The sequence below is a fragment of the Podarcis cretensis genome, assembly GCF_951804945.1.
Source record: "Podarcis cretensis genome assembly, chromosome: 4".
Classification (NCBI taxonomy): domain Eukaryota; kingdom Metazoa; phylum Chordata; class Lepidosauria; order Squamata; family Lacertidae; genus Podarcis; species Podarcis cretensis.
In genome coordinates this window covers 38,161,097-38,187,497 of record NC_137173.1, presented here as the reverse complement: position 1 = coordinate 38,187,497, position 26,401 = coordinate 38,161,097, and the positions used below count along the sequence as shown (strand labels likewise).

General features: G+C 38.5%; 1 protein-coding gene across 1 annotated transcript in view; it reads left to right on the top strand.

Annotated features, from left to right (window-relative positions):
* CIP2A (cellular inhibitor of PP2A) overlaps positions 1-18,298 on the top strand; it is a 28,922-nt gene extending 10,624 nt beyond the window's left edge. Inside the window, exons 8-21 of the mRNA XM_079974363.1 lie at positions 832-907; positions 1,605-1,829; positions 3,050-3,209; positions 4,011-4,152; positions 6,267-6,366; positions 7,262-7,380; positions 7,541-7,733; positions 8,860-8,934; positions 9,027-9,137; positions 9,507-9,703; positions 12,056-12,169; positions 14,332-14,414; positions 15,280-15,419; positions 16,938-18,298. Of these exons, the coding sequence (XP_079830489.1) occupies positions 832-907; positions 1,605-1,829; positions 3,050-3,209; positions 4,011-4,152; positions 6,267-6,366; positions 7,262-7,380; positions 7,541-7,733; positions 8,860-8,934; positions 9,027-9,137; positions 9,507-9,703; positions 12,056-12,169; positions 14,332-14,414; positions 15,280-15,419; positions 16,938-17,108 (1,906 nt within the window). The 3' untranslated portion in view covers positions 17,109-18,298. The remainder of the gene's footprint in view (positions 1-831; positions 908-1,604; positions 1,830-3,049; positions 3,210-4,010; positions 4,153-6,266; positions 6,367-7,261; positions 7,381-7,540; positions 7,734-8,859; positions 8,935-9,026; positions 9,138-9,506; positions 9,704-12,055; positions 12,170-14,331; positions 14,415-15,279; positions 15,420-16,937) is intronic.
* Positions 18,299-26,401: the final 8,103 nt, after the last annotated feature.

The following is a 26,401-nucleotide window of genomic DNA, read 5'->3' as shown; positions in this document are numbered from 1 at the left end:
CCATATTGGAATCAACAGAAAATGAAATTATGCTCCTTTTCTTATTTGCAGTTAGTTCCTATAATGCTGTAATCAACAGCAGGTCTCCAGCTGTATTCCAAGAGCAGCAGAATCTAATTTTCAGAATAGATATTTGAAACATGTATGGCTTCCTAAATGGAAAGCAAATAGGTCCTCAGTATTCATACAGACATGTTTTGCTGAAAGAGAAGTTCCAACTGACTCCTCTCCCATAGTGTTTCTATTCAAGGTGGTCATTAAGTGGTCATTAAGAAGTGGTGTCTGCATTTGTTTGCTTCCCCCACCCCATTCCCCATCCCTTTTTCCTTTTGTATGACATCTTTCTGTTTGTAAGCCTGTAGGCAGGGAGACCTTGTTTTTATTGATCTTATGTAAGTCTTTTTGGCCGAAGAGCAAGATAAAAATGCTTAAGTGACATTTGTGCATAGAACTGTCATATTTGCATTAGGTTTTATGTCTTGCTTAATTAGAATTGCCTTAACAACATGTAAGAATTTGGACTTTATTTTATGTGCTGTGAATTAGACATTGGGATTGACACCCAGACTCAAAAACACTTGTTTGATAATATTGATTTATAGCATTGATATGCTGTGTTTGGGCTATTTTTGTTCTTTTAGTTGGTGTATTAGCCCTTGTAGCCAGTCTTTCCTAGCACCACTTACTGTGACTCATTGACATTCTTCAATAGTTAAAGCTACACTATTTAAACTAGAAATGAATTATGAGCGATACTCAAGAAATCCTCCTTTTGAATGTCTCCAAAATGAAAAATGTATTTCAACATTTTTTTTTCTTTTAACAATGTAGATATGAACATTTTACCTCCTGCGTCACTCAGGTATTGGGTCTCCTTCATGGAAGGGATTCTGATTCTTCAGCAAAGGTACTTTGCAGCTAAATATCTTTGTAGTGATACGCATTAACAGAATCCAGATACTGAGCATTCTTCTTACATCCATCCTTAACTTTAAGTAAATGCCTTGAAATATGGTGAAACACACTAATGTTGTTACCTACATATTTCGGGCAGCTAGGCTTGTATGGATCATGTTGTGCTTACTATTACAGTAAGATTAAACTTTACTTACAAGCCAAGTAAGTCACATTATATGAATGAGCGTGTGTATTCAAATAAAACAGTTTGCAGATTGTGTAGAAAGTTACATCCTCATGTGAGGAAAATGTGTGTGTTTGAACTGTGGCTGTGAGGTTTATGCTCTGTTCAGTTCCTTCATATTTTGTGAACACTATTTCCACCATGCTTTTGTATAAGATCTCCCTGATACAGGCGCTGACTGACCGTAGGTCTGTGGAAAACCACAAACTTTACATGCAGAAAGTTCAGGCCCTGATATCTCCTTTTAAACGATCCCTGAGGGCCTAAGCGAGAGAACTGTAAACATTTGGCATTTGCAGACTGAATGCATCAGTGGTATGTTTCCAGTATAATACAGACTTGTATATAGGAGGTCAGATTTTTGGCAGGTCCTTTACAGCTGTAACATGGGTAAAACAAGCAGTTTATTTGTGTGTCGAAACTTTCCATTACTGTAATCTGAAAGATAGTCATTTCTGCTTAGGTGTTGGAGTTGCTACTTTCCTTCTGTTCGGTAACAGAACTCCGTCACATCTTGCGTCAGGCAATATTGGATCCAAATAAGGCAAGCTGTGGGAGCACAAGACTTGCAACTCGATCTAAGCCTTCAGAGCCATCTGTCCTCTTAGTACATTGGTCAAACCAACCACTGGATGCATCCGAAAACTGCTCAGCTCTTGCATTGGAGCTGTTCAGGGAGATATTTGAGGTACCGACTTCTTTTACAATTGGCTTCAAATTTCTTCTCAGCGAGCCAGTCCATTCAATGTGAATATGAGGCACTTGCTCCAGCCTCATAGCTGTGCCACACACATCCCAACAAGAAACAACTTGCTTCACTTCTAGCCTTGTCATTTGGTAATATCGTTAAGCCCTTAGCTAGTTTTGTTGCTGGTAACTGTATATGAAAATAGCAAATGAAGCCAATGCAAAAATAGTTCTTATATTTTATAAACAATATCCCAAAAGATTCATATTTAACTTTTTAAAAAAAATATCTGTTGCATTTTGGCCACTCCCATTAGGTTATTGCTAGCTATTTGCATGTTTTTGCATGTATGGAAATTTGGGGTAAACTACCTCTATCTAGTGTTTGAGGGGGCAGTCTTTACACCTGGTGTTCTGTAAGTATATTTGCCTCATCTTGGCTCAGGGTGTTTTCATGAGTAGCCAGGTTAGGACTCCTCTGCACCAGTCTAGTACCCAGATCACTTCCTTGATAAGGAAGTGAAATCTGATGTTTCTCGCCACGGGGCGGAAAGGAACAATATGGAAGAATTGTTTTTAAAGGAAGAGGGAGAAGATGTACATGGATCCTCCAACCTTTCTTTTCTCTTGATCTTAAGCCTCTGCTTAACAAGGCTTATGCATCTTGTAATAAAATGCCTGCCACCTATAGTTTTTGCAAGTTCTTAAGCTTACAGTATAAAGACCAACAGCAGTGCACTTGCCACTGCAAAATACTGTGCCGTATTTTTCGCTCTATAAGACGCACCTAGTTTTTGGAGGAGGAAAACAAGAAAAAAATATATTCTGAATCTCAGAAGCCAGAACAGCAAGAGGGATCGCTGCTCAGCGAAAGCAGGGATCCCTCTTGCTGTTCTGGCTTCTGGGATAGCTGTGCAGCCTGCATTTGCTCCATACGACGCTCCATAAGACGCACACACATTTCCCCATAGTTTTTAGGAGGGAAAAAGTGAGTCTTATAGAGCAAAAAATACGGTAGTTAAGTTTCATCAGATTGGACTGGAATATGTTTCAGAATCTTATCTTCTGTGAGAAAAAAAACTCTAATCATGGGAATGTTTCATGGACCTTGAGATGAAGACTGAGTGGCTTTGGACTTAGAAAGCAGATTTGAGGAGGGGGTAGTATATATTATTTATCAGTTACCTGGGTACCAACAAGCATGTCATTCTTCTACTACAGGATGTTATTGATACAGGCTGCAGTGCTGCAGCTGAGCGCTTTGTGGATCTTCTTCTTCCTGTTCTTCTTGACCATATTCATTTGCCGGATCATGTCTTAGAAGACCTGGTGGCAAAGAAGAAGTGTGAAAGAATGATCGGGGCTGTTGATATCTTGAGAAATATCCTTGATCCACGTTCTTTTTTATTATTATCATATGCTTACCATGAAACTATACTCAGTAGTCTGTAAAATAGATGAAATGCATTTGATTTAAATAATACTTTAAACCCAAGACTTTGGATAAACAGGCAAACTATAGAAAAGGTTGCTCTTAAAATGGTTCAGGATAAAATATGGTGTCTATGCATTATATTTTGTAACTGGAATACAATGTAATGGTTAAAAGGGACTTTAGAAAGGTGATACATGTTTGAACAGTGTTTGTTAAAGACTGCTTTACAGTTTACACAACAGATTCATTTTCTGCACAAAGCTAGCATTTGTCATGACAAACATAAGTGAGAAGAGTCATGTGTCTAAATATGTGAAGGGAATGTTCGGAAATCAAACAGTTGCACTTCTTGAATATGTATTCTCTGGGTTTATGCATTTTCCTTTCATGCATTGGGTTTTTATTATAGGAAATGTACATCCAGAAAAGTATGGACCAAAAAGTGCCCTGAATTTCATGTGTGCATTAATGATTATATGATCATAGTTTTTCTGGCATTTAGACAGAAATCAAGATCAATTATACTAGCTTAGAGCTGCAAATATCTGTTTGGCTTATTTATTTATTTTTAATTACATATAGTTATTCAGTCTCTAAATTGCTGAAAAGTAATTAAGGAATAGCATCAGCCCTTATGAACGCTACTTGGAGACTCCTAGTAAAGTACAAATGTTCTCCTGCTAAATATTTCCTTCTGTAAAAAAAAAAAATCTTTCATTAGTCAGATTTATCCTTAACTGAACCTACCGCTTTGTGCAGATGATACGCTAAAAATGCATGTTACTAAGGCTCTAACAGCTAACAAATGTACATCTTTAATTGAATACCACTTTACATGCAGTGGGATTGACTTCGGCTTTGGGACAAAGGTAATGGACTCTGAACTGAGGTAAGTCCATTTGTTTAAAAACCCCTGGACCAATCCCTTAGGTTCAGTCTTCTTAAGGATACACTTACAATATCTTTCTTTAAGGGAAAAATAGCCCAAACATAGATTTTGTTCATTTACAACACCAAGCCACATGTAAGCTACAACAAGCTTGAGCAAAGCCTCAGGTTCATGCACTTCACCTCCCCTTTTGCCCCTCCTTCGGTCAAGTTCTGCAACTTTTAGTTTCACTTACTGCAAATCTTGACTGCTCATGTCCTACAATCAGCAGTCCGTGTTTTAAAACAAACTGTAATCAGTTTCAAAAGGAACCGGTTTCAAACCCTGGGTTATGTTGCTGGCTTTTAAAAACCACTAATTTAGTAAAATACAACCAGCCAGGATCCAATGAAAATAAAAGTAAACACTGCAGAAGGCCTGGCTGCATGAGAGGGGAAGTGAGCATGGCCAGTGGCTTAACACTGACTGTTGTTGTTGAGCCCTAGCAGCTGGCAAGATATCCTTGAAATTGGCCTTCATTTTAATTGCAATATTCTGAAGTTTCTGTTTATATGGATATGCATTTGAAAGGAATAAAGGTGTTGTGTTCAAGTTTTCCATTTATACATAATTTTAAACAGGCCAATAGGGTGGGGTGGGGGAATGTTATAAGCATCATCACAGTAATACTGTGTCACAGCAGGCCTCTTTCAATTAAGAAAAGAACTCCAAGACATCTTGGTATGCAAGGCAGGTTGATTATTACATATGCAATGTTTGAGTTAACCTCCAAGGGCAAAAGCTATGTAAATGAAAGACCCAGTGTCAGAGCAAAGAGCAGTGTAAGATATAAATAGCTGGTTCAAAGTTTCTTCACAAAAGGAAATCTGTTTATTACTTTTTTCTTTTTTTGCATTTCAGTTTTAAAAAACAAACAAAAGTAGTTTTATTTTAAAAAAATATTGTTACAAAATTGTACACACACAAATCATAAAGCATGACATGACTAAGAAAAAATGGGTCGCGGCAGGGTAGAGGAGATATGAAACATTATTTTACAGTACATAATAATGAGGTGATAACAGTAAACTAGTGAAATTAACTTGGAGAACACAGAGTAATAGGAGTGAGCTAATGAGAACTGCCTGCCATATTGCAAAATATGTTGTGAGTATTTCTTGTCTCTGTGTTGTTTCATTTGTATACAATAAGCCCACAGTTTACGCGGGGATTACCTTCCAGCAATCCTGCCTAAAGCCAAAATCTCATATAGTCAAAACACATTGGGTTCAGTGGCAGGTGGGATTGCCAGAGCCTTTTTCCTGGATGCCCACCCCCTTTTTATTTTTTGCCAAGCACATAAAGCTGAATGTGCCTGAGTGAAATGTAAGTTGCGGGCTTACTGTATTTAATAAAATCACACAATACAGTAGAGAAATAATATTGTTTTTTTTCTCTCCTTTTGGCACCATGAATTTTTGCAACAGCTTGCCCATTATGGCTGTTTGCCAGACTATATTATACCAGTGATCAATATTCATTAATTGCAAGGATTCCCAAGTTCTGGCTATAACTCTTCTAGCTGCTGTTAATAAATTTGTTCTTAATTCCTTGCTTCTTACTTGGTCCATATCTGAAGTATATAAATTAAGTAAGGTTTTATTGGGATTGTCTGAGCTGTAATCTGAGATATCTCTTTTGAAACTTCCTTCTAAAATTGTTCTATTTGTGAACATTCCCACCGCATATGTTAGTATGTACCTATAATTTGGCATCCTCTCCAACATAACAGAGAACGATTGGATCCTTTTACTGGATGACATCAATTCTACCATATGGCTAAGTTGGCTTGCTTCATAGGTGGTTTTAATAATTCTAATTTTTTGATTTGTCAGGTGGGCAGAACTCCCCAGTGTAGCCAATCATGGTGGGGCTCACTGTCAGTGTTGATCAATGAGCCCCACTTGCAAATGAATAATCTGAAGCTCTTAAAGCTTCTAATTGTTCCTTTGAAGACATGTCCTCATCTACCCCACATCAGATGTCAGGTTTGGGGTAGGTGGCTGCAGTGTGCTAATCACTGCTGGAATTTATGGTGTACAGTAACTTTTCTTTTAATTATCACCTTTTTTCAGCAAGCTTGCTGCTGATGTAATCTTAAAAACACTGGATCTTATGAGCAAGCTTAAGCAGCTGGTTTCTAACATGGAAGTCAACTTTTACAAAGTTCTTCAGGTAAGGTTTATTTGATCATTTAAATGCCTGTTAAGATAGACAGTGTACATGATTATGTCCATTCTGTGGTAGTGACTAACGGTATCCACAGACAACATACTAGCTGCCATTCTTCAAATAATTACCTTTTCCATCATAGCCAGACTGCAATTTACTCATACCTTTTTAAGAAGTGCATGGCAGTGTTTTGAATCCAAAGCTGCCTTGTATGCATAGAAATGGCCTCTACCTCCAAACTCTCCCAATTCCCTGCTTTCTTCTGTCCTGTTCTAAAGGATCACTTAACCTTTAGGAGCTTTTGTGGGTGCAAGAGGGGAGGGGCCAGGAAAGCCCCACTGTATAAGTGGAGTTTTGCTCACACTTCCCTTGATTCAACATAATTGTTCCAATTTAATTTTAGTGCAGTTTCATTTTTAGAAGAGTACTGCCTATAGCACGGGGTATGCTTTTATTTATTTATTCATTCATTCATTCATTCATTCATTCAATCAATCAATCAATCCATAGATCTCAGGGCAGTTAACAACATAAAAATACAAGATACAAACACAAGATAAAACCAAGGACAAAAAAATCCCACAAACCAATAACCCCTCCCACAGAAACATTTTAAAGGGTCTAGGGTGTTAATAATCTGGCTGCAGAGTGTAGTTGTACAGTGGCAGCATTTGAGATCTTCCAACAGAATTTAGCAGATCTGATTACTTTCCACATCTTCTGCTTCAACTCAAAATATCCCAAAGGAGGCATTAAAGGTTGAATGAAAGAATGCTTCATTAAGAATGCAACGTATAAAGTGAACATGTTTATCACTTGTTTTTCCTTCTTGTGTAATATATTTGTCTAGCTGCTTAAAATAATTGCTTATCTGCACTCACAAGTGGTTTGTGTCTAGGACCAACGTTTGGTTACACCTTTGGCTTTTGCTTTAACATCAGACCACAGAGAGCAAGTGCAGGCAGGACTTAGAATTCTGTTTGAAGCAGCACCATTGCCAGATTTTCCTGCCATAGAGTGAGTTTCTTATTCTTCATATTTTTAAAAATTGTCTTGTGTTAAAAGTTTACTCTGGGCTTTTGTTGTCAGTTCTTGATCCTGCTTCATTAAAAAGGTGTTTATATTTTATTTGCAATTCCTTCCTGCTGATTTAATCTTATATGTGTTTTTCATATAGGCTTGGTGAAAGTATTGCGGCCAATAACTCTTACAGACAACAGGAAGCAGAGCACGCATCTAAAAGGAACCACATGCAAGCATCCATTACCTGTGTTAACCCAATGAAATGTTCTGCTGCTTGTGCTCCAAATGACGATGTTGCAACTTTCAACATTCAGGACCTGATACAGAAACTCCAGTCTAGCCTGGAGGTTAATGGCTTTAAGATACAGCTTTTGAATAAAAGCAGCTTTGTCCTGGCATATGTAAAATGCAAAGCAGTCTGCTCCAATCGGATTTTTCAGGCTTCTGAAGTCTCACTAGTTTCTATAGAAAGCTTTGCACGAAGGCATGATAGAGACAGTACAAGCCCAAACTGTTACAAAGCAATAGGTTCCATATGGGATCCGAACCCACAATGACCAGGGATTAGGCCAAGCTCCACTAAACTCAAGAAAGCCTATTGGCAAGTAGATTAAGTACATAACGTGTAACAGGACACTTCTGAACAGAAGCGTTCTAGATAAACTTGAAATGAATGTGCTTTCTGTAGCAGACATCAGTATGTCACAAACTAAAAATTAAATTCTGTAGTCTGTATTCACCTAATGAGTCCCAGCAGCAGAAGCCCTGCACAAAGACTTAGACTTTCGCAACAGGGCTCCCTCCCCCCCACCCAAATTGGCCTTGTTGGTGGGGCATTAGGAGAACACCTGGAACAATGCAGAGGGGGAGGAGAGGGAATTTTTTTCCATTAGGCAAGCTGAATTACTTGCACAAAGCAAATGTTCATCATAGTGCGACGCTGAATTCTACCATAATTTTGTTTGAAGTGTAAATTGCTTAAGATCATGGAGAATTAGTTGAATGAAATGTCAGTATATTTATATTCTGTTCAATCAAAAGTTTATTGTAGTAACCAAAGGCAATAACAATCCCAACCACCACAATTTGCCACACTGAAAATTATAGCATACGGTATACAATAATTACATAAAATAAGTGATCAATGATTTGAAGAAAGGCAGTCAAAATTTATAAAAAAAGTCTGTTAGCTTATACCTAGCTTAACTTCTGTTAGACCTCTGAATCTCCCACACGACTTACTGCAATACTGTCTAGCCCTCTTTCTTGCAGCCAGAGCATAAAGCACAAATATATTTATATGGATTCTGTATAAATCCTTTAACAATTTATATTACTGTTTTGTTAATACAGGAATGATAACCAATGTTATCTGCCAATATAGTAGTCATTTTTTGTTGCTTTTGTTGAGCTTTTCATTTGCCCGAGTAGGAAAGATTCTGTCATAGCTTATGCTATTAACATTTTCCACAGGTGAAAGAATCATCCACTGATGTAAGGGTGTCTGACATAATGGATGTGTATGAGCAGAAACTGTCTGCATTAGCAGTGAGTACATGTTTAATATGCACAATTTTTCATCTGATTGCTTTGTCCATACCTGTATTTCAATTTACTTTTGCTTTTGGTTTTTCTTTTAGTCCAAAGAAACTAGATTGCAAGACCTTTTGGAAGCAAAGGCTTTAGCACTTGCTCAAGCTGATAGACTTATTGCCCAGTACCGTTGCCAGAGAGCTCAAGCTGAGTCAGAGGTATGTAAAACAAACATTTGCACAAGAATTAATTTGCTGTCTGCCCATAGCTACCACTGCAAGCTTGTTGTACATCAGTATGCCTTGTTTATGAAAACTAGGTTATACTTACTTGGGGGTGGGGGTGGAATAAATACTGATATTAAATTTTTGCATAACTGCAATCCTTTTGCAGTCCACAATACTTGATGTTTCTAAAGCCTTAAAATTTTAACATTTATCCAGTTTAAGAATAGATTGGTGCCCTTCGGAAGTTACTGATGGAATGTAGACTTCTCATTGACCAGATAATGTTCCTTAAGTGAGCTATGGAATGCAGCAGCAAACATAAGCCACTAGTGAAATACATTCTCCTTGTCTTTCCAAAAGGCTAGAACACTTGCTTCAATGTTGAAGGAAACTGAACGAAAAAATGAAGAACTTGAGTCATTGTTGAAAGCACAGCAAGTAGAATCTGAACGGGCCCAGAGTGATATTGAACAACTCTTTGAACACAATAGGAAGCTACAGACAATAGCAGAGGAACATGAGATACTGAAAAGATCTTCCATTGACCTTCTTCAAAAGTAAGATGTTAAGCTACCATGAAAAATGTGTGAAGAAATGAGTCTTTGAAGCAAAACAACAACCACCCCACAACCTTATGTACTTGATGATTATACAAATATGCACATTTTCCTAAACTGATATGTGTGAGGCTTGCAAAAGTTGTATTGGTTGTTGCAGGGATGGAGGTGGGCATCTGGTAGATGCCAAACCAAAACCACAGTATCCAACAGTAGGAATTCAGGGCATGGGTTTCAGAGCACACAACATGGGGTCAAGTCTGGTGCACAGTCAGTCTTGGGGGGGGACGGGACGACACTTTCCCTTTAGGTAAGCGGCTTGGTGTTTATAACCACTTCTTATTCTAGAAACAGCAGGTAATGCCTATGAGCCATGACCTGTGGTTTTGAGAATTTAGGCCATAGTTGTAAGACATGAATGTGATTTTTGATATAAGACCTCACACATATGGATAGAAGTTTATCTCATAAGATTAGATTATTCAGATTGATCTATATATTCAGGGAAGCTTGCAGAATTAGGTGGCAACGGTTGATCTCGGCTAGGAATTATTTTGGTAATTCGTGTCCTTGCTTGCTTGCAACTGTCTCATAGGGAACTATGATGAAATGGAGCCACCAAGAGAAACAAGAGAGAGGTATCGGCATAGAAGCATCTGGGGGGGGGGGGAATACTAGGAAGGTACAAATTCTTCTCCACACCAAACAGCCCAGGAAGGCTAAGTTTTCCCAGCAGTGTCTGAATGCAAAGTGTCAGTTTGAAAATAGAAATGGAAAATTTGAGGTGTGGGATGAAATATCCAGGCTGCCCAGAGCACAGGAAAAAGAGCACTTCTATTAGGAGGTGAGACTATGTTGCAACATCTTCTTGCAGTTTCCACCTCTATAGAACTGGCATCTCAAATTAGGTTCCGCAGTCTTTAGCCCTCTTCAGATATGTAGAGGGCTAGGGACATGGATTCCAGCTCTGCTTCTCCACTGCTGAAATTCACACAAAGGTTGGAGTGGAGGGTGAAATGAGGTGCACATGGAGATGTTGAAGGTGGGGCTGGCATATGTGTGTGTGTGTGTGTGTGTGTGTGTGTGTTTATCTGACTCCTACACACTTTTTGTCCTTGGCTGGTCAGGCTGAACACCTGAACAGGACTTGTCGAAAGCAGGTTTGTGTGTTGACACTTGGGCACAACTGCCAGAAAATAAGCTAGTCCTTGGTGATGAATTTGAAATTAATTTCACTGGGGACAAATGTAAGGGTTAAGCAGGAATATGTAAGCAATGAGAATCAGATGCACAAGTAAAGGATGGGGAAGGGGGGACACCTGGCTTGACAGCAGCACATAAAGGATCTAGAGGTTAGCAGACCACAGGCTTAACACAAGTCAACAGTGTGATACAGCAGCAAAAAGCCTATGACAATTCTAGACTGCATCAACAGAAGTAGAGTGTCCAAATCAAAGGCATAATAGTACCACCACTGTATCCTGCTTTGATTAGACCCTATCTGGAGTACTGTGTCCACTTCTGGGCACCATACTTTAAAAGGGACATTGGCAAGCTGATACCTGTGCAAAAGAGGGTGCCCACAATGATCAAGAGTCTAGAAACCAAGCCTTATGAGGAACAGTTAAGGGAGTTGGGCATGTTTAGCCTGGAGAAGAGAAACTGAGAGGTGATATGATAGCCATCTTCAAATATCTGAAGGGCTGTCACATGGAGGATAGAGCAAGTTTGCTTTCTGCTGCTCCGGAGGGTGGGATCTGAACCAATGCTTTCAAATTGCCAGAAATGAGATTCTCACTGAACATTAATAAGAACTTTCCTTCACTGAAGGCTTTTAATCAGAGGTTGGTTGGATGGCCATCTGTATGGGGTTCTTTAGCTGTGTATTACAATTAAGTGTTTTAAATTTGTTGTTAGCCTCCCTGAGCCCAGTTTTCTGAACCGGGAAGGGCGGGGTATAAATAAAAATATATTCTTATTCTTGCATTGCAGAGGGTTGAACTAGATGACCCTTCCAACTCTACAATTCTATGACTTTTTCCTACTGTGCAAGGTTTCTTATTGCTATATATACATGGAAAATTAGCAGTAGTTCCTAGGCCATGAATTGCCTTTTAGCATAACCGCAAAAAGAAGTCCTGATCACAGATTTCAAATGTTTGAAATCTGTGATCATGATTCAGTATAACCTCCTCTTTTAAGGCTTATACTGAAAACTGCACATCTGTCAACACACCTGTTAGCAAATCCAGTAATTTTGAAAGTAGGAACTTTGGCACATGTTACTAGAACACATTTAGGAAAAGCGCTTCAAATTAATTATGTTTAATAATAATATTTTCCTTTTTTTAGGCATGAAACCATTGAAAAACAATATAATGACCTGCAGCTAATGTGTAATTCTCTGAACAAACAACTTGAGACCATTAAAAGGCAGAATGAATCCCTCAAGCAACAGAACGACAAGTAAGTTCAGTTCTTACCTTAAGTTAAAAGGATGCTATGTTTCAATGAAAACCTTCATTTTTAATCAAAACTGCTTCAAGTGGGGTTTTTTTTTTTAACATACTTGGAAATATTCTGAAGTGTATTATGATTTGCTTGCAATTTTTCAAAGGGTTTGTGTGCTGCCTTTCCATGCACAGAACAATCATGAAGATGATAATCAAGCAGGTTCATATAGTTGTGTAGTAAAAGTGAAACTATTGTTTATGGCTTTTGTGGGTTTGGGTTTTTTTTTATTTAATTAAGCTTAATCTCTGGTGTAATTCATTGCAGATCCTTTTGAATCTGTGTCAACTGCACAACTTGAAGTTGTTTGACACTTCTGACCAAGACTTTCAACTTCTCACTTCACCCATTTCCCACATTCACAAAAGCTTTCAAAACTGTGGAAGGGCAAGAATGTTTCATTTTCCTTCTGACTATATTTATATATGAATAGTAAAAATTAATACAGCTCTTCCAACAAACTCAACAATGCAAGATAGTCCAGTTAGTTGCCTTTAGAACTACATAAAATAAAATGATTTGGCTCCTGAGTACTGCGAACTGAAGGAAACTTGCAAACTGGGACATTCCTGTCGGCTCCTTGTCACCGCCTTCTAAAGTCTTTCTGGCCCCTCCTGAACAGTGTGGAATGGAGTATTGGGGTGGGGGGGGGGAAAGGGAGATAGTTGAGCGTGGTTCACCATGGAAAGCTAGCATACAAACAAAACTGTTGATGATGGTTTGGGTCTACTTCAGCATTAGAGATACAATTATGCTGGAAATCAAAATAGTGCATTGCAGGCATCCCCCCACTTGTTTGCTACTGTGTATATGCGTGGCACTGGGAAAAAGTTAAAAGAATTAAATTCAAGCCCAGAAATGGCTGGAGACAGTTGGAAAGTCCTTGTGGCTTTCAAGGAGACCCTTCTGTGAGCGCGGAGAAGAGACTGGAGGCATAGCTGTTGCATGCAGCAGCAGCTTTCTCACATGTCTTCCAGCCAGTCCCAGAGTTTCGATTCCAGTTGTGGATATTCTTGGTACAGTACAGTGGTACCTCAGGTTAAGAACTTAATTCGTTTTGGAGGTCCGTTCTTAACCTGAAGCACCACTTAAGCTAATGGGGCCTCCTGCTGTCGCCCGCGCTGCCGCTGCACAATTTCTGTTCTCATCCTGAAGCAAAGTTCTTAACCCGAAGTACTATTTCTGGGTTAGCGGAGTCTGTAACCTGAAGCGTCTGTAACCCGAGGTACCACTGTATTTTTTTTATTTTGGGAGAGTAGTATTTTTGAGAGAAAGCGGCTGAGAGGGCATTTAGAGGGTACTTCCTTACTTATGTGATTTTCACTTATGCACATTGGTCACTCAAACTTAAACCCCGGAACGTAACCCACTTTGGGAATTATGTGTAAGAGTTTCGTAAAGAGGATGCAGGGTGAAAATCAGGTATACCTTCACCTCTCCATTCTAAGGCAGCAAATTCACATTGTTTCATCTCTCTATCTGATAAATTATATATATTTCCTGGCTCCTGTCCAAACAAACGAGAATTGAAACCATGTGTTCATATAGGTATCTCAGAATTAGACTCATTTAACATTTTCTTAAATGATTATTGGGTGGGAAATGCCAGTTGACGTTCATGGTGGTGATGGGTAGGAGAATGCCTTGTTCTTGTTTTCAGTTAAATAGAGAGATAAGATCTGTGGTTATCTTGTGTGAGTTTCAAATACATACCGTTTGAATGTTAAGTAAGATATATATTAAGAAATCAATCTACAGGGATGTTGTAAGTACAATTAAATTAAAAATAGTATCTCCCCTGTTTTCACATAGGAAGTTCTAATGCTCAGTATGTTGTTTGCAAATGTCTGTGGTGGGTGTTTTGTTTGTACTTTGCTTTATTTATGTCCCTTTTCTGCAATTGACAATATGGAGGAATACTATTTGGTTTACAATCGATACGGAAATAATGAAATGCAGGAGGAAATAAAGTTGAAAAATTCCTTTGACTTTCTTAGCTAATCACACTGAATGATAGGCAAATGTTGCTGTAATATGACACTAATTATAAGGGGAACGATTTTCTCATGTTTCTTCCATTGGAAGATATTTAATGTTTGTATCCTTCAATTTTTCAGAACTGTCAGTCAGTTGCTAGAAACAGAAGAGCATAGAAAAGAATTACACAAACATTTGCAAGAGAAAGATGGGAAAATATCAAGTAAGTTAGTTCTGACTTCTATATTAGCTTCATCAGGAGTCTGGCTTTATAGAGAAAACCTGGAACATGTTTTTCTCCAGCTATGCTACATTTGAACCATCTTTAAATACACAGACTTACCTCTTATTTCAATAGATTGCGTGATCATTTTTGCTTTGGAGTTTGCAATTACAGCTCTGTAGCACTATGATATTATTACTTTACCCAATTTCCTTAGCTCGCTCTGGGATTTGCTGATGTTTGAAGAACAGCATGTTCTCTCATTTAGACCCAAATTCAAACTCTCAAAATAAACCACCAAATATGCAAGTGTAGCATGCCTCTAATGGCTCATGGGTATTTTCTGCTGCTACTTTGGGAAACTCCCATTAATCATCACAGTCACCTTATTGGTGCACAGTCACAAGCACAGGTTTGTACAGATATCACAACTACTTTCTTCATTTGGCCTGAGAACAGTATGTCCCTGCTCGCAGTCTATGAAACAGCAGTAACCATTGTGGTGGTTGTTTACTGGTCATAAGGTGGTCATGTTGTAGCTACAGTAACCTGTTAGATGCAAGCAGCTTCTATTATGTGTTCAGAGTAAATTATGTTTGTTTAAAAAAGCACAGGTGACACAATTTTTTTTTTTAAAAAAAGCTAAATATAATGGGGAAAAGCTCTGTGTTACCCCTTTGAACTCAATTGTCAACTGAAAGATGTATATCTGCTTAGGCAGGCAATCACTTAACTCTGGAGCACAAACTATTAGCATTTGCTCAGTAGATGGCACTGTGGTGCAACTCTTTCAGTGGTCGCTTTAGTTTTGTAAATTGGCAAAAAGAAAAACCCAAACTTCTTTCTTTCACAAATTGTTCAAAAGGTTTGCAACAGAAGGTGAAGATTCAGGAAGAAAAACTTAAAGCCAGGCAGAAGGAAAAATCAGATATGGAGGAGACTGTAGACATCCTTAGAAAGGAACTGAGTAAAACGGAACAGGCAAGAAAAGAATTGAGCATTAAGGTAAGCTTTCTGCTGGAGTTCGCCATTTTAGAAAAATTAGAATGGTATCAAGGAATTAGTTACTACAGTTGCAAATAAATATTTCTGTCTAAGTGGAGTAGGTGGTGGCTGCAATGCTGTTTTTGCTTACCTAGGAGTAAACCTCATTGAACTCAATAAGACAAGCTTCTGCGTAGTCATATGTAGGATGGGAAGGGTTGAGGTGTTGGGAAACTGGTGGTTCAGAAGTTGTGGATTACCATTCCCATTATCTTGACCTTTAGCTATGCTGGTTGAGGCTGATGGGAAATGCATTTTATCAGTGACCCTTCTGTGTGGAGCAATGGTGTTTCCAATTTTGAACCCATAGTTTAAAGATAATAAAGCCTTACTATTCTCATATTCTCATATTGGGACGCGGTTGGCACTGTGGGTAAAACCTCAGTGCCTAGGACTTGCCAATCGTCAGGTCGGCGGTTCGAATCCCCGCAGCGGGGTGCGCTCCTGTCGCTCGGTCCCAGCGCCTGCCAACCTAGCAGTTCGAAAGCACCCCCGGGTGCAAGTAGATAAATAGGGACCGCTTACTAGCGGGAAGGTAAACGGCGTTTCAGTGTGCTGCGCTGGCTCGCCAGATGCAGCTTGTCACGCTGGCCATGTGAACCGGAAGTGTCTTCAGACAGCGCTGGCCCCTGGCCTCTTAAGTGAGATGGGCGCACAACCCTAGAGTCGGACACGACTGGCCCGTACGGGCAGGGGTACCTTTACCTTTACCTTTATTCTCATAGTGGGGAGGGACAGTAATACAGCCTTATAGTTGAACATATTCTAGTAAATCTTCCTCAACTTGCTGGCCAATGAATCGCCAAAACCTTCTGTCTCGCAAATTGTGTTCCCTGCTATGTACATTCTGTCCCTCTCCTACTAAGTCCACTGCATCCTCTGCTTTCTGAATTCTTTCCTGTTCATGGCATTGTACACCCTTGTGTATCCCCTTTTGTAATCTCTCTTTGTGATCCACTGACAGATAGATATGCATACCTTCTTGTCAGCGTCTTCTGACAGTCAGTTTTGTCACTAGTTCTGGTCACATGAGGCACGTCTCGTGTCCTCCAGCTTTTCCCTCATCTCATGTGTGGAATCAGCTGAGTATGGTGATTTTTCTGACCAGCAATTTATTGTTTGCCCTGGACTTGCAGCCACCAGCTGTGCTACCAGACTCTTTCTGAAGCATCACACTGTTCTCTCTGCACTATGATTCATAAATTATTTCCTACTTCCATCGTGCAACAGTCTCTAGGGCAGTTGTTACCCCAAAATATCATTAGCATGAACTATGGTTTCCAAAACCTCATCTCAAAGCTTGGTTTGATTCCAATTTTCTGTATAGTCATAACCCATGGATTGTCCATTTAGATACCAAACCAATAAAGTTTCCTTAACTGTTCTTTGTTGTGATGTATGGATTCACCCAATTTACTAGATGGCAAATATGTATTTTGGAGAAATATGATTGAATAGTATCCTAATATATGATTTTAGGCATCTTCCTTGGAAGTTCAGAAGTCACAGCTGGAAGGACGACTGGAAGAAAAGGAAGCTTTAGTCAAAGTCCAGCAGGAAGAGCTAAACAAACATTCTCATATGATAGCAATGATACATAGCTTAAGTGGTGGCAAACTAAATGCAGAGGCTGTGAATCTCAGTTTATAGAATTTGGTTATCTCGTGCTGCGTTTCACAGGCCAACCAAAACTTAATGCAAGCCTCAAGTATTGTTACATATAGAAAAAAGAAAAAAACTTTTTACTGGATGCAAGCTAACTTCTGCTCATGTTGACACTAATGTCCGCATAGCAATCAGCTGCTGTGGGGGGCCTTGTTTCCTGATTTTGAAATAAATTATTTGAGATAATTTTGATACACATACTGTCACTGATAATAAGATTTGGGTTAGGGTAGATGATGTTGCACTTATAGGCAAATTTCCAAGTATGAATTTTCGTCTGTTTTAAAACCCGTGTATATAAAACCTAATTGACTAACATACACATCCAGAGATTAGAAGGAAAATGTATAAAACCTTGAAAGTATACTATGATTTAGGTGTTTAAAGTAATGCATAGATTTTAAATTACTACAATGTATTAAATGAATTGTGAAAACAGAAATATCCTAGCCCTGTTAGCATGTGACTCCAAAATTCTGGACTATTAATTTATAGTTTCTAGGAATTAGTAAATATGTGAGTATATAAAGCTTTGTTTTATTTTCCAGTGTTAAATGTTATTTAGTTCCACTCACTTTCAATTCTTTAGATTTCTGAAAATATCTGTCATTTTTATCTAGAGATCACGCTTGGTTGCTGTTAATTTTTCTTCATATAATTCCTCTCTACACTTCAGAATATTTATATAGCTATATTTTGCTACATTTAGAAAAAGAGTTTATATATTTTCAAGCACTGCCTGAATATTTTTAAATATAGCCATATTTTGCTACATTTAGAAAAAGAGTTTACATTTTCAAGCACTGCCTGAGTATTTTAAAAGTAATTAACTTTAAAGGGAATACAGTATACATTTTATATTTAACTTAGGATGTGAAGGCACAGGCATGTATTTTGCTAAAATATACTACATTGTATGTCCCTTATGTATTTTAATAAAAGAACGAATGATATTCAGAGACATTTAAATTCTGAAACGCCATTTGTACTAATGCCACTTAAAGTACAGTGATAGTTAGCCAAAAATGTCAGCAAATACATTTAAACTCCTGTGTATTAATCATCCGCTTAACCATGTAGCCTTAATGTCATCAGTTGCATTTCCGAAAACTGCATCTATTGTCTTCATCTCCATAGTGGCTTTTGTCATTTTAATAAAATATTTATTATAAGCTCATATTTGTCCTTTTGTAATATTATTTTAAATGTTGTGTTTTGTCTCTGGGAAGGGAAAAAAATTATTTGGATTCTTTTGTTTATGTGTGTTTAATATATAATTTAAAGCACAAATGTTTTGTTTACACAGGCATGATTGGATGATATGAAATTATCACCTCACTTTCTCTTAAGCTACACTCGTTATGTGCTGATAATAAAATAAGCTTCCTTTTTCAAAGAATAAGAGCAGCTGTTCTCTATGATCATTGAGGCACTTCTCACAAGAAGCATTTGAGGTGATAAATCTGTCTCTGGACTGTACTTTAGACGGGTGAGAGCAAACATGATGTCTCCCACTAATAAAGGAGTTCCCTGAGCACTCCTGCAAATCTTTTCCATGTACAAATCTATACATGGAAAACTGAATGTCTAGGGGGGAAAGTTCTAGCCTAGCTATTTCCCTGACCAAAATTCAGCCATGAGTTCTCATGCAGTTTCATGGGAATTGATTTACTTCTTCATAGGCTGTTTGGGAGAATAAGCATGAGAGAGTTCAGAAACAGATTTAAACAATTTTGCATTTGGAGAAATGTAGATTATTTTGCAGGAAATAGAACTAAAGAATTTGTGTAAATATATATTTCTGGAGGAGAATAAGAAGAGGCCAGCACACTGCAATCCTAACTTGATTTTAAAGTAAATATTTATTTTGTTCAAAAGTCGCTAAATTTGCAGTTGAGCAGAGCTTTTTAAAAATTGCTTTATCAGTTTCAATTCCAATAATCAGTAGAGGGGTTCACAAGTGAAAAATAATTTGTGAGTGAAATACATTTATAGTTCATCGGTACACAAATTTGGCATAATCCAAATAAGTCTCATGGTCTAATTGTTGGACTAGGACAGGGTTGCCAACTTGGATCTGGGGGGCAGGTAAGCCCCTCCCTGTGTAATCGATCATAAGATGTGGAGCATGCACACCATTTGAATGGCATTGCCCATGAACTTTGGGGGGGGGGTAGCCTCCTCAAATATTTTATTGGGGGGACCGAAGGGATCTCATAGAATCATAGATCATAGAGTTGGAAGAGACCACAAGGGCCATCGAGTCCGACCCCCTGCCAAGCAGGAAACACCATCAGAGCACTCCTGACATATGGTTGTCAAGCCTCTGCTTAAAGACCTCCAAAGAAGGAGACTCCACCACACTCCTTGGCAGCAAATTCCACTGTCGAACAGCTCTTACTGTCAGGAAGTTCTTCCTAATGTTTAGGTGGAATCTTTTTTCTTGTAGTTTGGAACCATTACTCCGTGTCCGCTTCTCTGGAGCAGCAGAAAACAACCTTTCTCCCTCCTCTATGTGACATCCTTTTATATATTTGAACAAGGACTTGGAAGACCAGGATTCAAATCCTCACTTCGCCATGCAGCTCACTGGATGCCCTTGGGCCAGTCACTGTCTGCCTAACCTACCTCACAGGGTTTGAGGGAGGATAAAATTGGGAGAACCATCCATGTCACCTTAAACTCCTTGGATGAAATGTGGAATATGACTATAATGAATAAAAGTGTTGAGCATACATCGTGTATCCTCCACCAAAATCAGTAAGACTTGAAAATGGTGAATCTTGACTGGATCATGGCTGTAGGGGCTGCGAGGAAATGCTTAAGCTTCTAGGAAGTACTTTTAAGCTAACTGGTGTTCCTTAGGATTAGACTATTTGGGGGGTTTTTCAAAAAAAATATATTAGTTTTCCAAATTTATAACAAACATATCCACAAACATAAAAATAAAACATCAAAAAACAAACAAACAAGCATATATCCTGACTTTAGAAATTCCACTTTTGTTATCATTGTTAAGTGACTTACTCGAATCCCCTGGCTGAGTTTCCATATAAATCATTGTAGCAGTTTTCCAAAACTGATTTCACATAAAATTTACTTAGTCCATTAACATCTTTCTTTTCATTTTAACTTTTATCCCTAGTATTCTACAACATCACATATTTAAATCCTAGGCCAATCTGATACTCGCAAGTAATTCTATTTAAGTTATCTTAACATATTTAACTAAATAGTCTTTGAATTTCTTTCATTCCTCTTGATATTCCTCCTCCTTCTGGTCGCGGACTCTTCCGGTCAGGTCGGCTAGCTCCAAAAAATCCATCATCTTCATAGGATTAGAATATTTTGTGCAGCCAATGGCCAAGATGAGTCTCTGTTCTAAATTTGAGAAGGAAAACAACTGGCATATGCTGGGCAATTCCCTTCTCACCACCACATTACCAATAATGAATAAAGCAACTATGTAAAATGGGGTTTCTTTTCTGTAAATAATATATTAGATCTATATTGTTGAATGGGGGGAATTTATAACCTATCTTGAAAACCATTGTAAACAGTTAAAATTGTTAGGATTGGAATATCACTTGTAGCTTAATGGTGAATTTTGGACACAATGGAGATGTAAAAGATTTGGATTATCATAAAAGATGCAGGAGGAAGTGATTAACAATAGGACCCACAAAGGGGAGGAGGGAAGTCCAGGAGATTCCTTGGAATCTTGTTTTTCTCTTGTATGTTCAATATGTGACTAAATTTTTAATTTGAAAAACCAAATTTGTAATAAAAAAATCTATATTATTAATGCTCGTTTTATTTCCTTATCTATTTGCTAGTGCTACCAACTTATTTTGCTGCTCTTTCAATATGTCTACCCATTCAAATGCCAGACTTGGCAGTTTTCATCCGAATTTGGTTTATCAGAACTCATAAATGCTGAAGGAAACTTCATTGCTTTTTAATGCTCGAATACAACTGCAGATGAATTACATCTTTTCCCCAAATGCTCTCCTAATGATCCCCAAGCACTCTACACCCTTTGGCACTAGCTAGAAGCATCTGTCCTCAGGGCATGTGTCAGTTAAGATGCAGCTCTACTTGATGGTTAGAAGGGTGAGAGCTTTTTCGACAAGTGACTGTAAATAGCTGGAGCCAGGCTGATCTCTTCTCTATCAGAACTTGACAATTACATAGGAGAAGCTGCCTTCTACTGATTCAGGCCATCAGTCCATCTGTCAAGAAAGAGGAGAAAATATGGAGGAGGGAAATGGGGTTACCTGGAAGGGGAAAGTGGTTTTTGGGGAGATGTTAATTGAAGGAGAATTGATTTGCAGCGAGCAACCAAGAGCAGCACCGAAGGAGTGAAGGAGTGCTGTTTCAATCAATTTTTTAAAAATTATTTTGTGGTGACCCACGTAAAAGAATATGCGTAGGGATGCCTGTACCTGATAAGCATGGAGTAAAGAGAGTAAGTAGGGAATGTTTTTCTCCTTTTCTCTACAAATGAAGCCAATGAAGCCATATGGCAGGAGATTTAGGGCAGGCTGAGGCACGTACTAATTCACACAGTGAAAGTTAAGGCTGTGGAATTTTCTTCTAAAAGATGTAGCAATGGCTGCCAATTCTGGTGGCTTTGAAAGTTAGAAGGTTAGAAGAAGAATATTTGCATCAGCCACTAGCCATAGAAATAAAATAAAATGTACTGAAGATAGAGGTAAAAACTATACATACTCTAGGCATCGATATTCAAATAATCTTATTCTAATTGCTCCTATTTTTTAGCATTTTTTGATGCCACCTGATTATCTTGATCTGTTAGAATAAAGGACACAGTAGCAATGGTTGAGCGACCTGGTATGGATAGTAGTAGAGAGGGAATAACCTCACTCCTCAAATCTTTATAAAGAGTGCCAGCTCAAAGCACGTGGGCTACTGATTCAATACAGTACTGCCATCTCTACATGGACATAACCGTTTTTCCAGCGGGATTTTTAAAATTGACCCTCCAGTACAGCTGAAGGCAGTGTATTTAATCTTACATAAGTGAAAGCGTGTCTGTATTTTGGAATTGCTAAATTTAGCAAATAGGGTGCCAACGTATCAAAACGACTAAGTGGAAAATAATCACACCATGGATAAAATTTCCTTATCGTGGCCAAATTATTCTGTTGCTTGATATATAGGCACTGTCTAATTAAATTATTTGCTTTAATGAAACCCAGTGTTAATAACTTGTGGTGATAAACCAGAAAAGTGCAGTGGTACCTCGGGTTAAGAACTTAATTTGTTCTGGAGGTCCGTTCTTAACCTGAAACTGTTCTTAACCTGAAGCACCACTTTAGCTAATGGGGCTTCCTGCTGCTGCCGTGCCACTGGAGCACGATTTCTGTTCTCATCCTGAAGCAAAGTTCTTAACCCGAAGTAATATTTCTGGGTTAGCAGAGTCTGTAACCTGAAGCGTATGTAACCTGAAGCATATGTAACCTGAGGTACCACTGTAAAGCTTTTGGTTGACAGTTTTAGTCCAAGTGCTCTCATGACAATCTTACAGTACTAAATGCTTTTTCCTTTGCATATTTCTGATGTGTTCCTCATGACACTGTTGACTGAAAAATAAGGTCGAGGTATTTAAAAACTTTAACTTGTTTGATCAACTGATGGTTCCTATGCCATCTATGGGCCCTATAGTTTATTGAAAACACCATGACTTTAGTTTTCTTGTAATTCAGAGCCAGCTGTTCTCTTTGGTGGTATCCTGAGAATGCTCTCAGCAATGTTTTTAAACCCACTTTTGTTTGAGAGAAGTATGGCATCATCTGCGTAAAATAATATAGAGATGGCTTTTGTGGCCAATTTAGGGGCATGATACTCTGGGGATGTTAAACTCTAGACAATATCATTTATATATAAATTAAACAGTGCTGGAGCCAGGATACAACCTTGCTTAACTCCCTTTGTAGCTGGTACAGATCCTGTGAGCTGCCCATTTGTAGAGGAATGCATTTCAGCAGTGCTTTTATATAGACATTTAATCAAGAACAACAATATGTTATCTATACTTGAAGAGTTCAACTGATCCCATGGTCTTACTCAAGAGATTGAATCGCATGCAGCTTTCCGATCAATGAAAGCTGTGTGTAGCACACCACCTGGTTTCTTAACAATACTTATCTATAAAATGGGCTAGTACAAAGCAATGGTCTATAATGGATCTGCCTTGTCTAAATCCTGCTTGCTCTTTGGCAAGAATAGCTTCATCAGTTATCCAGTCAACTAGCTTATTGAAAAGATGCTTTGCACATAATTTGCTAATTACAGGTAGCAAACTAATTGGTCTATATATAGCTGGATTGCATGTAAGGCCCTTTTTGAATATAGGGATGACTACCGCTGTGGTCCAAACTTCAGGAAATAACTTTGAAAATTATTTCCATCTAAAATAAAGCTATTAATGGCTATATATTGCCTTCAGTATCAGAGCTTGTAAGTCTCTGAATACGTTGCTGGGGATCATGAATGCTGCTATTATTATTATTATTATTATTAATAATAATAATAATACATACATACATACATACATACATACATACACCGTCTGTTTCCCTGACAGGGACTCAAGACAGCTTACAAATAAGAATAGCTAAGAACAGAAATTGTTCTAGCCCAAATGTGTGGAGGGATCTGCATCAGCCATGGCAAATGGTACATTCTAAGAAAATGAAAAAGAGGTTGATTTCCAACTGTTTACCCATTTATCTGGAAATAAAATCTATGATTAGGAGGGCACTGTTAGTGTTTTTAAAAAGTGCTGATTGACAGCATCACTTGGCCATTTTTAGCTAACCAACAAAAATGCTATCGTGAGAAAAAGCCTACCGCAGTTTTCGCTCTATGACGCACTTTCCCCCTCATAAAAAGTAAGGGGAAATGTGTGTGCGTCTTATGGAGCGAATGCAGGCGGGAGGCTCTGCTCAGCGCTCCCTTTAAAGAGCCGCGTGGAGTGTGTGTATATATTTATATATGCATAAAATGATGTGGTAGAATACAAATAATTAGTATGGTTTTAATCTGCTTCAGTTTCAGTTGACCTTACCAAAAAAATATTCTTGGGATTCTTTTTGAGGTTTGTAAGCTCTCTTTCCCCACCCCTGAGGCAAAAGATCTCTGAAAGTGTCATTTGGCTGCCCCAGCCTCAGAAAGCAGCATCTTCATTCCAGGATCCCTTTCATATCAGAACTGGCTAGCCAGGAAGAAGGAGTGCTTTAAATGAGTCTTTGCAAAATAAGGTAAATACAATATGCCAAGATAATGGTTTCAAAGTAATGGCAAGTACAATACATTCGGGGCTCCAGCTCTGCATTATGTTATTAAAAACTAATTTTGTCTGGAGGCAGCTGTTGTGCTGGCTGGCTATTACGGTAAAATAGCTGGCTATATTGTTTATGTTAGCATTCAAGGGTTACATTTCAACTGTCTTATAAGACAGCCAAAAAGCTTTAACATCTGAAAGGAAATAAAAGGGCATAGTAATTTCAGACTCAAAAGGCTTATATGATAAACTCTGAAAAGCAACACTTATCAGTTACACTCGAGTCTAGCCTCATCGCAGGGGGAAAAGGTCAGGGGGTCATTGCTGTGCCTTTATTTGCCTTGTGTCAAGTGCTTTTATTGTTTCCCACTCTGCCTCCTGAGGACATGGCTTAGAAATACATTTCAATCAATTTTTAATTCATACCCAACCTTTGAAATTGCCTTTTCTCACCCCCTTACTTTCAAAGTTTGCCCAGATTATGAATCCCACTCATTTCTAGACCACTTCATGCTGTTGCTGAAGGAGGCTCTCGATAGAACACAACTTACAACACAATAGATGTGCCTTTTTTTTTTATTTCTGGCATTTAGAATCCACTTCTCTCCCTGATATAAAGTACATGAGATGGCGTTAAGATTCCTGTTGCACCTTAGATCCGTTGCTGTTCGTACTGCAACAGATTAAGGGCAAAATTAGTAGCCAAGGTGTGAGAGAGCTGCAAAATGTTAAGCAGTGTTAGGGAGGCCTACATTGGCTCATTACCTTGCTGCTTGGGTTGTTGTGGTATTTTAAACCCTTCTCTGCTCATTTAGGATAAGACTTCTGCAATAAAAATGTAACAGATCTTAAACCAAATATGGATTATTGACAACATGAAAGTGCAGGGATGCCCAGTTAAGCCCCACCCTGCATAATTGATCACAAGACACGGCGCATGCCCACCATTTGAATGGCAATGCCCATTCAAATGGGCAGGATGAAGTGAATGTGGAAGTCACATGGAGGAAGGATGAAAGAAAATGGCAGTCTGGCGAAGGTCATTGGGTACAAGTTAAGTGTGAAAGAAGGAATGTCAAGAGACGAGTAAAAATTATTGGGAAAGTGTGTTTGTGTGTCAATATAAAAAGTTTTCCGCTTAAAGCCTCTAGATCAGTAAATTTTGACAAAATTGGGCATGCTATGTCATGCAGTCTCCAGAACAAATGTACATGAAGAAAACTGAACTCACTTCTCTACAAGGAAATCACAGCGGCAAAGAGCTTAGCAATTTCCAAGAGGGAGTAGATATTATTTTAAAAGTCAGTAATTATGGTTGGTTATGCCAATCTCTGCCCCCATCCACATCCATGCTGTGACTAGCTCTGCCCTTGCACCACTGCCTCAGTAAATTTTAGCCCTCCCAAGTGGGCCCTGAGGATGGAAAGTTTGAGACCCAAGATGAAGAGGAAAAATGTTAAAGCAGGAGGACTCCAGTAGAAGTGCATTCATAAACCACTTAACCTGGAGACTAATGTCCTTCAAAGAAGGGGCTTTGAATTTGGAGCAGAATACCAGGCAAGATTTTTTCTTCTGAGTTGAAATCCTATCCCAGTACTCTCTATTTGTGAGAAAAATGGTTCTAACAATCTAACAAGCTACACGGTGAATAGATTTATTCAGTGCTTTTTTTAAAAAAAAAAAATGTTTAGCGGTACTCTCATTTTCCTACCCATATTGAAATATGAGGCCAAACCTAGATTCACAAAATGTTTAGGGGTATGCGTACCCCTGTGTCCTCCCAGGAAAAAACCACTGGATTTATTTGAATAAGGGCTGCTTTGAACACTTTGACATAGAAGGCTTAGAAGAGACAAGAGGAAAATCCTGAGGCCACCCAGATTTAAGCAATGCTGTAAATTATGTAGTAACACTTCCCTCCCCCCGCCCACTTGCAGCGAGGTGTGATCTCACATACCTGTGGTATATG